The sequence below is a fragment of the Taeniopygia guttata genome, chromosome 1A (genome assembly GCF_048771995.1).
Source record: "Taeniopygia guttata chromosome 1A, bTaeGut7.mat, whole genome shotgun sequence".
In the NCBI taxonomy this organism is placed as follows: Eukaryota; Metazoa; Chordata; class Aves; order Passeriformes; family Estrildidae; genus Taeniopygia; species Taeniopygia guttata.
The window spans coordinates 13,995,292-14,009,093 of NC_133025.1; the positions used below are offsets into that span (position 1 = coordinate 13,995,292).

The 13,802-nt window shown below is 35.0% G+C and overlaps 2 protein-coding genes across 5 annotated transcripts in view; one reads left to right on the forward strand and one right to left on the reverse strand.

The window, feature by feature from the left end:
• Positions 1 to 13,802, reverse strand: part of COG5 (component of oligomeric golgi complex 5) — a 173,088-nt gene that overhangs the window by 137,232 nt on the left and 22,054 nt on the right. The gene's annotated exons all lie outside the window — the stretch shown is intronic.
• GPR22 (G protein-coupled receptor 22) lies at positions 979 to 7,027 on the forward strand. Of its 4 annotated transcripts, XM_072919711.1 has the most exons (4): positions 979 to 1,084; positions 1,232 to 1,484; positions 2,491 to 3,553; positions 5,422 to 7,027. In XM_072919711.1, the coding sequence occupies exon 4, from the start codon at positions 5,447 to 5,449 to the stop codon at positions 6,746 to 6,748; it is 1,302 nt and encodes a 433-aa protein (XP_072775812.1). In that variant the 5' UTR covers positions 979 to 1,084; positions 1,232 to 1,484; positions 2,491 to 3,553; positions 5,422 to 5,446; the 3' UTR covers positions 6,749 to 7,027. The 4 variants fall into 4 exon arrangements, with proteins under 4 accessions (XP_072775812.1, XP_004177234.1, XP_012424326.1 ...); XM_004177186.5 differs by lacking the exon at positions 2,491 to 3,553; XM_012568872.5 differs by lacking the exon at positions 979 to 1,084 and having other exon boundaries at positions 1,091 to 1,484; positions 2,491 to 2,751.

Below are 13,802 nucleotides of genomic sequence, written 5' to 3' on the forward strand. Positions count from 1 at the left end.
ATCTTTTAAATCATGGTGAAAAAAAGCCCCACACTAATTTGAGATTATAAATTACCTATAGGGCATTTTATACTCAGATATTCTTAAACTATTTGTTTCAGCAAACCAATTTTGGAAAATATTATTTTCCGGTTTATACTGAAATGATTTCCAAGGTTTATTTAGCACCAGTCCTAATTAAAACAGGTATTGTGCTACACTTCTCATTATGTGGTTGTGAGCGTTGCTTATATTGATAGAACAGATTTAGAAATAAGTGGTGAAACAAAAAGTGAAAAAAAAGGCATCCCTTGCAAAGTGAAGGTCAAGAACATCATGCAAGAAAGACATCCTTACAAAAACCTGTCAAGTCTCTAGCAAAATTCATGTGGAACATGCAAGTTTTTTTAGAAGTTTATATTTCAATACAATTAATAACCTCCACAACTATACATACATTGTACATAGTGATGAATCCTAAAAATAATTTTTTTGTGATCATGAATCAACTGAATTATCATGTCTGAATAATTATCAGGGTCTGAATAATCTCAGTGCATCCTAGCATAATTTTTCCTAATATACATGTGGGTATCAAGTTATCCCAAATATAACTTATTGCTACAAAACCTAGATGACCACTTGCATGTAAACATGTATGGTGAAATTCAGCATGACTTAAAGAGGCAGTACTATTTCAGAATGTTTTTAAGACAAGAAAAATCAACCAACCAAAACAAATAAACAAACAAAAAATTAAAACACCTACAAGGCTCAGAAATTGACAGTAGGTAAATATAGACTGTTGGAAGCTTTTAAAGTAATAACTGTTTAATCCCTGGGCTTTTTTTTTCAGTGCCATGTGGTTTCCAGTGTACACAAAGTAAAGAGTGAAAAGGTAAAAATAAAACAGGCATACCCTTAATATATTCCAGAATTCATAAATCATTTGTAAATTTAGTCCTTTTATAAAAGAATCCTTATATAAATTGGGGGGAGGGAGGGCATCAATCCCATATATGAAGCACAATTAAAGCCCAACATCACTGACCAATCAAAATTAGTGAATGCACTGCATCTCTCTGCAGTGAGGAGAAGCGACAAGGTAGGCTGTCATTCTGCAAAAGCTGCCCATCGCAAGCTTTCCTCTCAGAAGCACTGCTCTTCTTTTTTAGAAAGCTTGAATCTCAGTGGTGTCTCTGGAGACAAGAAGCCTTCAGTATGTTAAATTACTTTCATTATGTATTTTCAGATGCTTATTGATTCTACCGTAGGAAGAGTGGGAGACTGCAGCAGCCTGTAAACCAGAACTAAAGCAATTGTATACACGAGCAGTATGCTGAAACAATGGCACAGTACAGGCACAAATTTTCATTAAGGTCATTTTTTGAAGATATTCTTATTACCCTCTTTCCCTTCTACTCTGCTAACAAGTGAACAAAATGAATCCCTCCAACCTGGAACTGCTTCACCTGCATCGAGAATTTACCAAATCTTTAGTAGAGGTAAGACCTGTTCCTTATTATGATATACAGAATAATCAACATTAAACCAAATTAAAAATTGGAGGAAAAAAGGCAAGAGATCAGATTTAACTTCTATTAAGCAGTAATATATTGGTATATTTAAAACCAGGAAATATTTAAATGCTATTTCCCCTTCCCCATTAAAAATATAATGATAGCAAAATGTTATTCTGTATGAAAGTCTTATAGAATATTAAGAACCTGTTTTGTTCGTACAACATGAAGACAGTAGTTTAAGCTCATACAGTACTGGGGAAAACAACCACATAAAGTAACTGGGAATATTTTTCCTCCCTCAGCAGTATTTCCAATTATTGGCAGTTAAATATGTTTCAAATTTATTCAGTTACTCTTTGAAGGACCAGATAGTCTGTAATTAGTGCATACTTATTGCTTTATGAAGGTTGGCTCATATGACTAATCTCTGATTACTTAAGAAATCCCCCTTTTTTGTTGGTTTTTTTTTAAACTTATTTCTTTCGTTCTCCTGTACATACAAGCCATTTATTAAAAGCATGGATTTGCTAAACATTTATTTCAAGAAAGGAAAGGATAACAGTGTGCAAATTAAACAAAACTGTATTTTTAAAAGGCTCATTAACGCCGTTCAGTTTCTCATTAAAAAACAAGAGAGTTGTATGTATAAACTACCTGCTCACCAGAGCTATAAAACTACATTTTCTAGCTTTAGTCACAGACACTCTGCATCCAACTATTGCTTCTAGCCAGGATCTTTTGTAACCTGCACTATCTGGAGAATAGGAAACTTGTCCAAAAAACCTAAATTCATGTAAGCTGACAGAGGAATATTATTTTAATAGCAAATAGAGAGCAGGCAAACTGTTTTTATATGTAATCTATAAGGTCCAATTTTACAGATCCTTTATTCATGAAATAAGTGATATTAGAAAATACATTCTTGCATTACTTTATTTTTGAAATTACAAGCCCTACTTTTAACCTTTTTTTTCCTCCCCTTCACAAGGGCATGCAGCAACTAATTCAGTTTTACTACTGACAATATGAAGAATGCAGTTGACCGGGTATCTTTGTAGCTGTATGACCTACGAGCAGCAGGATGCATCCCTAAAATGTATTCTTAAGACATAAAGGAATTAAAAACAAAACATGGAACACACTTGCATTACCATTTACGTGCATGACATTTCAACAATATACATGGAAGACTAACACATCTGCTCAGATTTTCATTAAAAGAAGAGTGCAATGATTGATTCTTAAAATGGTGAGCATTTCTTAAAGAGGGATTTATAATTTAAAAACAGAATTGTGGAAACTACTGATGCATGAAGAGACAATGAAACATGAAATCCCAAAAGGAGAATATGCATACTTCATCAGCAAGCTGAATAAAGGTTTAACCAAGCTTTTTCTATACTACTCATTAAATAACTTACTTGTCATAATGACTAATGGATATTTTTCTCTCAATTTTATGATGTTATGTATTCTCCTTAAATCAAAATAAACCAAATTAGGTAACCCATGGTTACTCTCAAAGCACATGAACTGGATTTTATGATGTATAGCAACTTCTTTCACTAAGCCATCACTCAAAAGTAATGAGCAGGAATATGACAGAAAGAAATACGCAACCATAAACTAAGGATGTCTACACACACTCTGAAAACAGAGATCAGAAAATATTATTTTTTAAACCTGGAAAATAAAAACAGGCTTCTACAAAATGCAACAGGGGAAGGAAATTAACATCACTTAAAAGAAGGTTTATTTATTATTGCTGGCCTGAAACTTATAACAGACACACACAGCATGCCCTGGTCTGTAGAAGTATCCGAGGCAATTAAGAAGTCCTCATGTTTAATCAGAACTTTTTGCTGCTGAACTGCAGGAACAAAAAAAAAAAAGAAGGAAAACAAAAAAACCTGCAAGAAATGAAATCAGAGCTCAGCTACCACTTGATTTCCAGGTTACAGTGCATTACAAAAATCTCTCAGTGACACCATGTGTCAGTTTCTGCCAAGCTGCTGCCACGCTGTGCCAGGCCCCTGAGGCACAGAGAGCAGGTAGGTGCCCGGCGCTGCCCGCGCAGCACTGGGTGAACGAGCTCCTGGCCACACAGCTCTGCTTCCCAAAACCCAGGCAATGCAACAAGGAGGTGATGTTTAATCTATTCATGGTTTCCTAACACATCTGAGGTTTTCTGTTTTCACAAAATCTCGGTTGCTCTAATGTTAGGGTGAGACTGTAATTTGTTTTAGCAGATCTGCTTTTGATTTCTTCCTGGCTTTTGCTAATACAAAAGAACTTAATTTATCCAGCAATGCATGTAGAATGGTTTCTTGAAACCCATTCACAGCCAGGACAGCATGCAAGAGATCATTTCCCTGAGGGTTAATGTAAGACAGATAGAGGTTGCCTAAATTAGAAATGAAACAAAGCTTTTGAAATATTTCTTGTTTCATTTCACACCTGAGAGTAAAACGTTCTAATTTACATCTTTTTTATTTAAGAGGTACATGTGAAATAACTGTTGAAGAATACCAAGAATTTTCACCATACAATTTGCAATTAATAGTATTGTTCAACTGAGGCTTTTCAGAACTGCTGATGAAATCCATTTGCATACTGTATCCCAAGTGTGCTTAATTCATACTTTCATTTTAAAAGAGCTCAATTTTGTTCACCTTAGTGCTATCCGTTTTAATGTATTCAGAATAGAATAAAGGTAGACATTCAAAGTTATTTTCATGCCAAATATTTCCCCTCTTAAATTTAAAGCTACCTAGAAAAAAAAACCCTCCAGTATCATAAGAAGAAATTTAGTAACCTTTTATTTATTCAATCAATTACAAACTCAAGAGCTGGCTGACGATAGAAATCATACAAACATCAGGTATTACATGCAGATGCTATATTTAGAACTTACCCGTATGTGTAAAACTAAGCAGATGAGACACAACTGCTATATAAAATAAATACCTTTTTGATCCTTACTTATTTCTAAGAGAAACATGCTATGTATGTAAATCTGTTTGGTTTAATTTCAGTTTGTATTAAAAACAACAAACCCAGAACAAAACCTGAAAGAGATAATTTTCTTTTTAAATATTATTTGCGGAAATTATTCCCTTGCATATATTCTGGAACAAAATTAAATACTCTTCCATTCCCTGTAGGCACACTTCTTGAAGAAATTGAAAATTCTAATCAGAAAAAGGAAACGTAGTATTTTATAATAAACTCAATTTCTCAAACCCAAATAAGTTTTGCATTTGAAATTATATATACTTTTATAAAGCTGTTGTAGTGGCAAGCATCATACACATAGATGCACAGAAGATAAAAATGAACAGAAGGTTTAGACTCTGTAAAAATCTGGTGAATTACAGAACATCACATTTCAGACCATAGCACTACTGTAAACCTTACAAGAGAGAGGTGGATAAACTGGCATAAATAATTTAAACACCCTTTCTATGAGACATAAGCAACAGTGCTCCATGTTCCTATCACTTATTTTTCCACAAGAGCTTTTTAAAATGATCTTGATCACTAATTTGTTAATACTTAACAACATTCTTCTAAAATGACCCTCAAAGCAATACAAAGGCTATGCACAAAGTATGGTTTATTCAACAAATGAGCCCTTTGTGAAAAACCACATCACTATAAACAAAGGCTTGCCTCCCTAAGTGGAAGCTTTTCACTATTTTTCCTTTTTTCAAACAAATCCTGCTTTCTTTCAAAAAGCAAAGACCTTATTCCAGATCTTCAGGCTTTTGAGTCCATGCCAATTAAAGCTCTAAATATACTGTAAATGAAGAGTTTGGTAAGAATATTGCTTTTCCTCCCTCCTCCTTCCCCAGCATTTATCTACAATAAGTGTTTAAAAACAAAATCAAATAGTTCCATATTTTATTTCACCTTTCAGGAGAAAAACCAGCTGCAACAAAAGAATGTGTTTGTCCCCCATTCTGGAAGTCAACATGCAGTCCGAATCTAATATTACAGTTCGAGATGCCATTGATGACATCGATACCAACATGTACCAACCACTGTCATATCCATTAAGCTTTCAAGTTTCTCTCACCGGATTTTTGATGTTAGAAATTGTTTTGGGACTTGGCAGCAACCTCACCGTGCTGGTACTTTACTGTATGAAATCCAACTTAATCAATTCTGTCAGTAACATAATTACAATGAACCTTCATGTACTTGATGTAATAATTTGTGTGGGATGTATTCCTCTAACTATAGTTATCCTTCTGCTTTCACTGGAGAGTAACACTGCTCTCATCTGCTGCTTCCATGAGGCTTGTGTCTCTTTTGCAAGCGTTTCAACTGCAATCAACGTCTTCGCTATCACGCTGGACCGATACGACATCTCTGTAAAACCTGCTAATCGAATCCTGACCATGGGAAGGGCTGTGATATTAATGACATCAATATGGATCATTTCACTTTTTTCCTTCCTGATTCCTTTCATTGAAGTCAACTTTTTCAGTCTTCAAAGTGCAAGTACTTGGGAAAATAAGACACTTCTGTGCGTGAGTACAAACGAGTACCACACTGAACTAGGAATGTACTACCACATCCTCGTTCAGATCCCAATCTTTTTCTTCACTGTTATAGTAATGCTAATTACATACACCAAAATACTCCAGGCCCTAAATATTCGGATTGGTACAAGATTTACAACGGGACAAAAGAAGAAAAACAGAAAGAAAAAAACTATTTCTTTGACCACACAGCATGAGACTACGGATGTGTCCCACAGCAGTGCAGGAAAAAATGTCGTCTTTGGCGTAAGGACTTCCGTATCTGTCATAATTGCTCTACGCCGAGCTGTAAAACGGCACCGGGAGCGACGAGAACGGCAAAAGAGAGTCTTCAGAATGTCCCTTCTGATTATCTCAACATTCCTTCTCTGCTGGACACCCATCTCTGTTTTAAACACCACTATCTTATGTTTGGGCCCAAGTGACCTTTTGGTAAAGTTGAGATTATGTTTTCTAGTAATGGCATATGGAACAACTATATTTCACCCTCTACTTTACGCATTCACGAGGCAAAAGTTTCAGAAAGTTCTGAAAAGTAAGATGAAAAAGCGAGTTGTTTCAATAGTGGAAGCAGATCCCATGCCAAATAACGCTGTAATACACAACTCATGGATAGAGCCTAAAAGGAACAAAAAGATTACCTTTGAAGACAGCGAAGTAAGACAGAAATGTTTAGTACCTCAGGTTGTCACTGACTAAATTTCAGTATTCACCAAAACACATCAAACGGAATATTTGAACAAATTGTAAAAAAAATACTGCCAAATAAGAAAAACTTTTTTAACTATTGGCGAGACTGTATATTTTCAATATATATGTTAAATAGAATAGGCCTTGTATATTCAATTTCTTCATTATGTAAGATATATGTTGCATGGCTGTTTGTTAGCGTAACACCATGTGTATATTTGTCAAAAATATTCAAGTCCTCTTTTTTTAGAAAATAAATAGCCTTAAAGAAGTGCAAACTTTTAAAAATATTTGTATGGCTCAGTTTCTCTGTAAATATAAAATATTTTTTAAGCAAAAATTGCACTTGGGAAAACTTTTCTATAGCACAAATTCACCATTTTGTACACTATGGTGTTTTTAAATTTAATTCATAAACAATATTGATCAGAGGTATTCTGAATATTATGCAGCTACAACCAGGATGCATTTTGACCTCATATTTAGATATCCCACTAATTTCATCTTCTCCAGCATGCAACTACCATGCACAGAAAAAGCCATTTGCATTATGTCCTTCAGTGAATGGTTCAGAAACTTTTGATATGGGGGAAAAAAAATTCACCCTGGTCCAAAAATTGAAAGTACCCTTAAGAAAAGTAAAATGTTCTACATACACAATCTCATATCCACAATTTCTACATGGAAAAAACACAACTTTGAATAATTACAAAGGACAGGGCAGGGGTAAAAGGCTAAATGAAAGAAAAAAGCATGGATGAGAAAATTATTTGGCTGATGCTAAAAGTCAATCCTGTGCAAAGGTTTAGTTTTTCACACTGACCTCTAGTGTGACACACGCACCTTTCATACAGGAATTTTTAATTCATACCATTTATCTACATAGATATGACTATTAAATGCCACAGCAAAAGTAGCAGGTAATTTTTCTTGCCCTTGATAACTTTATTATTTTCCACTGTGTTTAGCTCTAGCCATGCAATTGCCTTGTCACAAACCAATCACCAACACTGCTAGCTACACTATTCCTGCATTTCCTGGGCAGCCATGGCATACCTTTGCTCTATATTGTCTTCTTCCATTTCATCTTAAATCTGCATAGGCATATCAAGAAGCCTTAGGAATTTATCATCACTCACAGCACTTGTAAGCAAGAATTAAGATATGCATACAAACATAAGTTTGTCAAGTTGTTTGCACTGTGCCATGCCTAAAAATTTCTTAATTTCAATATAACAGTGGCAGGGAGGGGGAAACAAAACAAAAAGCTGCAAAATCAATGAGCATGATTTCACTCCTCTTGTTACATAAACTGATCAGTGTTTCACCAGCTACCAGTATATTTAAAATGCTAATTCTCAATAACTATTATCTTATATAAAAAAGCAGATCATACCCTTGAATATGAGAGCTAGTTTGACTAAACTATTACATAAAAAATTAGGATTTCTAAAGCACTTTTTTGAAGTTGCGTATTAAAAAAAGTGCAGTTTTAACAGAACAAAAAGCTATTTTCCACCATATAGCTAAATTATTAATCATATGTGTATTGCCAAAACTGGTTTTGTGCTTCAAAAAAGTACTAGTAATGTATCTGAGTTTACTTGACCTCATGCCTTAGCTGACTAGAACAGAAGACTCAAAATATAATACTAGAGCTCCATATTCCACAAAGAATAGCCACTTATAATCAGGTAAATTCTACCTAGAAATGTTATAATTTGATTGATGTGAAATGATATGAAATTACTGTGTAACATATATTCAGACATACTTTCATATTTTCACAGGCTTTTTTTGTGGAAACTGGCCCAAAAATACCTGCATTCAACTGTACCCATTTAAATCAGTTTTTTATCCAAGTTATTTCTGATTTCCTACTAGAATGGTAATCCAGTATCTTATTTGAGAGGCTGCAGAGAGGAAGTAAATGCAATAAGCTTTTTTTTTAACTCCATGTCCTTCACATTTACCACTTTAAAAAATTCTTCAGGGAATAATTTCTGAAAAGATACGCACCCAAAATATTTAAGCAGAAACTATTATTTTTCTTTTTTGTACCCCTCCTTAATTTCCTTTTCCAGCTACCCTCTGTATTTTGAACAGTAGAAGCAGATGAAGCTGGGATGTGTAGGGTTAATATTATAACATGATTTCAGTGATTACTAATCTTCCAATAAAGCATTCTTAAATGAAAGATACTACTCATTCATTTAAAATGAAGGAAAGGAGAAATGATAATGAACAGATTAATAAGTCTACATCATGTCCTTATCTGAAAAAAGCATTTAGAAAAGCTTTCAGACTTGAAAGGTTTCTTGACAACATAACCTTACTTCTTAAAATTAAATAAAACCTCAAGAATTACACATTTAGTGTTAAAAGCTCATTCATTAGAAAATCATATGCAATGAAGCAGCACTTCACAGCAGAGAAAGAGGAGCCTAGGAATTGCCTAAAGAGATTAAGCCCAGTTTTAAAGGCTGTGTCGATCACACTCATTGATTGCCTTTACAAATATAAGCAGGTTCATTTTTACTATTCTTCATCTCTATTAAATTTTTAAATAGTGGACTTCTACTACATTGGAGTACACTTTGAGGGCTGCAGCAGAAAATTCTACATACAGCAGGAAGGAATACAATTAAGAATATGTGCCATCCTACATACACCCAGAAGCCATCATAAAACAAGACCATACAATATCAGTACCACATGACAAATTTAACACAAGACAAAATAAAAAGTAAATTGTGAAGACACACTACATAACCTACAGACACAAGAGGATTTCAGGAGTGATATGATGGTGTGGGTGCTTGACAGATAGACTAAAACAGAATGCAAAGAGGCAGCATCGCTGAAGAAAAAAGGGCAAATTTATGCCATAGTATTGTACAATAAGAAGCCCACTACATTCTTAAAAATGATCTCACCACAGTGAATCATTAGTTCAATTACATTTCACACCACTCAGCCTAAGGCAAGCAGAATTGTACAGGACTCCAAAAATATTACTTCCAGCAAACACATCGCAGAAACACAAGCAACCACTGCCAATTTCTACATGTTCTCTGTCTCTAAAGTATTAGCTGGTATCTGATGATGTTGTTTTTTAACTGCAAATGCATTTCCATTCAAATTTACATTATAAAATGAGGTTATTCCACACTAAAAATACCAAAATATGCAGAGTGCAGTGTCAGGATCTATTAGGACATTCAAGAAGCATACCTTCACACACTAGTACACCACAAACCTGTGAAACAGAAATGTAAATACATCACAAATATCTAGTTCCTAGTACACAACAATTCTTATGAATACCAAGGCACGTAATCCACACATGGTCAGAAGTTCTGTTTACCTTATTAGTGCAAAGGAAAGAGCAGTCACTTTTGTACTTTCTAAATATATTAGATTAAAAATGTATGCAGTTGGATATACATCAGATCAATTAACCCCTCTTCCTTCGTTGTTACATAAATACACACATGTATGTCATACATAATTATTATTTATTTGGACACACTAAAAGGTGGGTTTAACATCAGCATCTATTTTTTATTCATATGAAGGAGGTTTGGTAAGAGTATCACTGAACTGGACTGACAGGCACTATGTCCCACGACGCATAAATTTGAACATCCTATCTTCCCCACCCTTGATGGATTTTTTTTCATTTTAAATTAAATAATATATTGAAAGGCTACAGAATTTACCCAGACAGGAGAACAAAATTTCTGTTGTGTTAATCATTAAATATACTATATTGCAGTGCACACAGTAATTCTTTTTAAAGCAATGTATTTGCTAATCATCAAACTTCTTTGACAGTTGAATATTCTAGACTTACGTTTGTTTCCTACGAAAAAAGTTTTAGTTGCCAATTGCCATCAGAATCCTTTGAAAGGAGAGACTACAGCATTCTTTGGCAAAGTTTTGATGCAGTATTAAAAAAATCTAGAATATGCTAAATACTCTTCTGTTGCCTCATTATTCAGACAAAATATCTCCAACATACAGCTAAGAACAATCAGCTTCGGTCTTAAAATTTTCCAGCTTTATAAGAGCTGAATTCCACTCCTACTTCACACATTCTGCCATTATATCACTGAATGTATTTGCCTTACACCAAGAGGAAAGAAGAATCTGACTCTATAATTACCATCTCCTTTTTTTACTTCACAGAACACTCGTGCAATTCAAGAAGCAAAATGAACTCCAGGGTTTGGGTTTTGTTTTGGTGGGGGAAGGTTGAAAAAAAAAAAAGGAAAAAACCACATACTAATTTACTAACAAGAAAATCAAAATCACTCAGAGCCAATAAGAGTTAAAGAAGAAGGATGTGAAGAAGGAGAAGAGTACAGGTCCAGCAGAAAAGGGCAGAAGGGAGAAGGAAGCACTCTAAGGCAGCTACAGCCATCAGGACCACAGAAAGGCAGAAGGCAACATGAACTTGCTGTGGAAAAAATGCTAACCTTATTTTTTAGGTTGTAACAGCCAAAAAAAAATAAGAACTTGCCTTTGAACCACTGAGTGTGATATGTGGTTGTGCCAAAATTGCTGGGAGGAGAGGGAGAGCAAGATGAATAGCAGCTCCAGAAAAGGCTTTTGATTTAGCAAAATATACACAGAATAAATAACTGACAAACCAAAAGCATGCACAATTCTATTACCTCTTTTCCTACAGATGAAATACAAAGTACACACAGAGTACAGGCATTACAAGAAAAGACCTGAAAGGTTAAGCATGTGCTCTCAGTGATACATTTTAAAATACAGTATTGAATTTTCCTTTAGTCAGATAATTTCAGTTCATGTGGATGCTTTGAGTGTTTCACTACCACCGTATATGTTCAACTACTGCTTTTTTATCACAATTTAGTTATTTTTGTAGAGTAATAAATTGAAGGTGATATATCATTACGCATCTTTAAATTCTTTGCTAAAATTACACTTCAGTGATTATTATAAATTTAAACAGACTGGGAGAAATATCTGCTTGTGTGCTTACTGTATAGATTTATGTATCATCTTGTTCTCCTATTTTACAAATAAATTCTCACACAATGAAAATAAATTTACTTGAAATGAAAAAACAGGAGATTTACAGTGAAAGTTCTGTGATAGGTACACAATCTGAATTATTAAACCGATTCTTTTTATAGTTTGAATGAATTGTATCCTTTGCATATAAGCATTATTCTGATTCTGACACTGCAGCCAGACAAGCAGGCAGGCTGAGAGCACAAAGCTGTTGGCACACAGCACACTCTTGTTTCCTTTCCAAGATGGTTTTTGGAAATATACTTTTGGTTTCTGTTACCCTGATATGATCTCTAACTCCATACCATATATTGTAACAGTTTAACCTGATACTATATTTAATAAACAAATCAATGTCACTGCTGAAACAACATTGCTGTGAAATCTGTCACTCTGGCTATGTCAGACTGCTATTAACATAGCTGTATTAGCACAGTTTTACTTTTAACTGTACCAGGAACTCTCACAATCTGTTGTGAGATTTTACTTCAAATTGAACTCAATTTCAACTCAATTAGTAGGGGGGAAAAAAGCACAGTAACTGTGGTGCTTCTCTGCACCACAGTTTTCTTACAAATTTTATTTCAAGATATTTTTTTCATAAATCCCTGTCACAGACAGAATAATGGATAAGGAGGAGAAAAGGACATCTTCCCACATTAGTAAGTTATTACAAATATCAGTGATAATTTGTGTACCAGGCTGCATTTCCAATGGGCTGAAAACACACTTAAGGCAAAAGAAAATGAGAAAGGAACACTATTTGCCATGTATGTATCATCACGAAACAAAAGGTGAGTTGAGCACTGCTGTTGTAAAACACCTTAATAATATTGAGGAAGATTATTACTTCTAAGAGCTCTAACAACTAGCAAGTGAGACCTGTCAACAAACAAGAACAAACAAAACAAAAGATGTGGAAATTGGTTGATGTGACTCAGAAATGTGCACCTGAAGAAATGTGACCAAGAAAGTCAACTATATCCTTGTCCCCATCAGCATCAAAGGAATCTGGCCAGCAGGAAGAGGCAGGTGATACTCCCTCTACTCTTCTCTCATGAGACCCCACCTGGACTGCTCCATCCAGCTCTGGGGCCCCAACCCATCAAACATTCTGACCTGTTGGAGCAAGTCCAGAGGGCCATGGAGACATCAGAGGGCTGCAGCAACTCTCCAGTGAAGAGAGCTGAGAGTTGGGGTTGTTCAGCCTGGAGAAGAGAAGGCTCTGAGGAGACCTCAGAGCACCTTCCAGTATCAGTGGGACCTACAAGAAGGCTTTTTTACAAAAACATGTCATGAAATGACAAAGGGAAATGGCTTCAAACTGAAATAGGACAAGTCTAGATTAGATATTGGGAATTAATTCTTTACTGTGAGAGTGGTGAGGCACAGAACAGGCTGCCTAGAGAAGCTGTGGAACCTCCATCCCTGGAAGTATTCAAGGCCAGGTTGGATGGGGCTTTGAGCAGCCTGGTCTAGTGTACGGTGTCTAAGCTTACAGCAGGGGGGTGAAAGTAGATAGTCTTTAAGATCCCCTTCCAAAATAAACCCTTCTGTGATTCTATGAAGAGAATCTGTGGCTAAAGATCATAATATGGACACATAACCTTCCACAGTCAAAATTATTAAAATGGACGTATGCAGCTCATCTGCACTTGCATCAAACAGCAATGAAGTACAGAAAAGTGCACATGAAGACAAATTAAAGATATATTTTTAAATATTCATATATTCAGAAGCTTCTAATAAATCTTGCCTCAGTTTTACAGCATACAGTGAAGAATCCAGAGCAGTTTAAAAAAACTAAAAGTGGGCAACTTTTGATTTAGTCACTGATTTTTTTCTTGTGTTCTGAATTTTCTTCCAGTCAAAAGTTTCTGCAACTCTAGTTTGCTAATCAGGTCTGCTAAAACTGGGCAAGGGAGGAATCTTTGAAATTGTTGACAACCTGGCAGAGAAACAGTATGTTCTCAAAATAATAGAAAGTTCCTCCTTTTAATGACGTAAGGTTTCC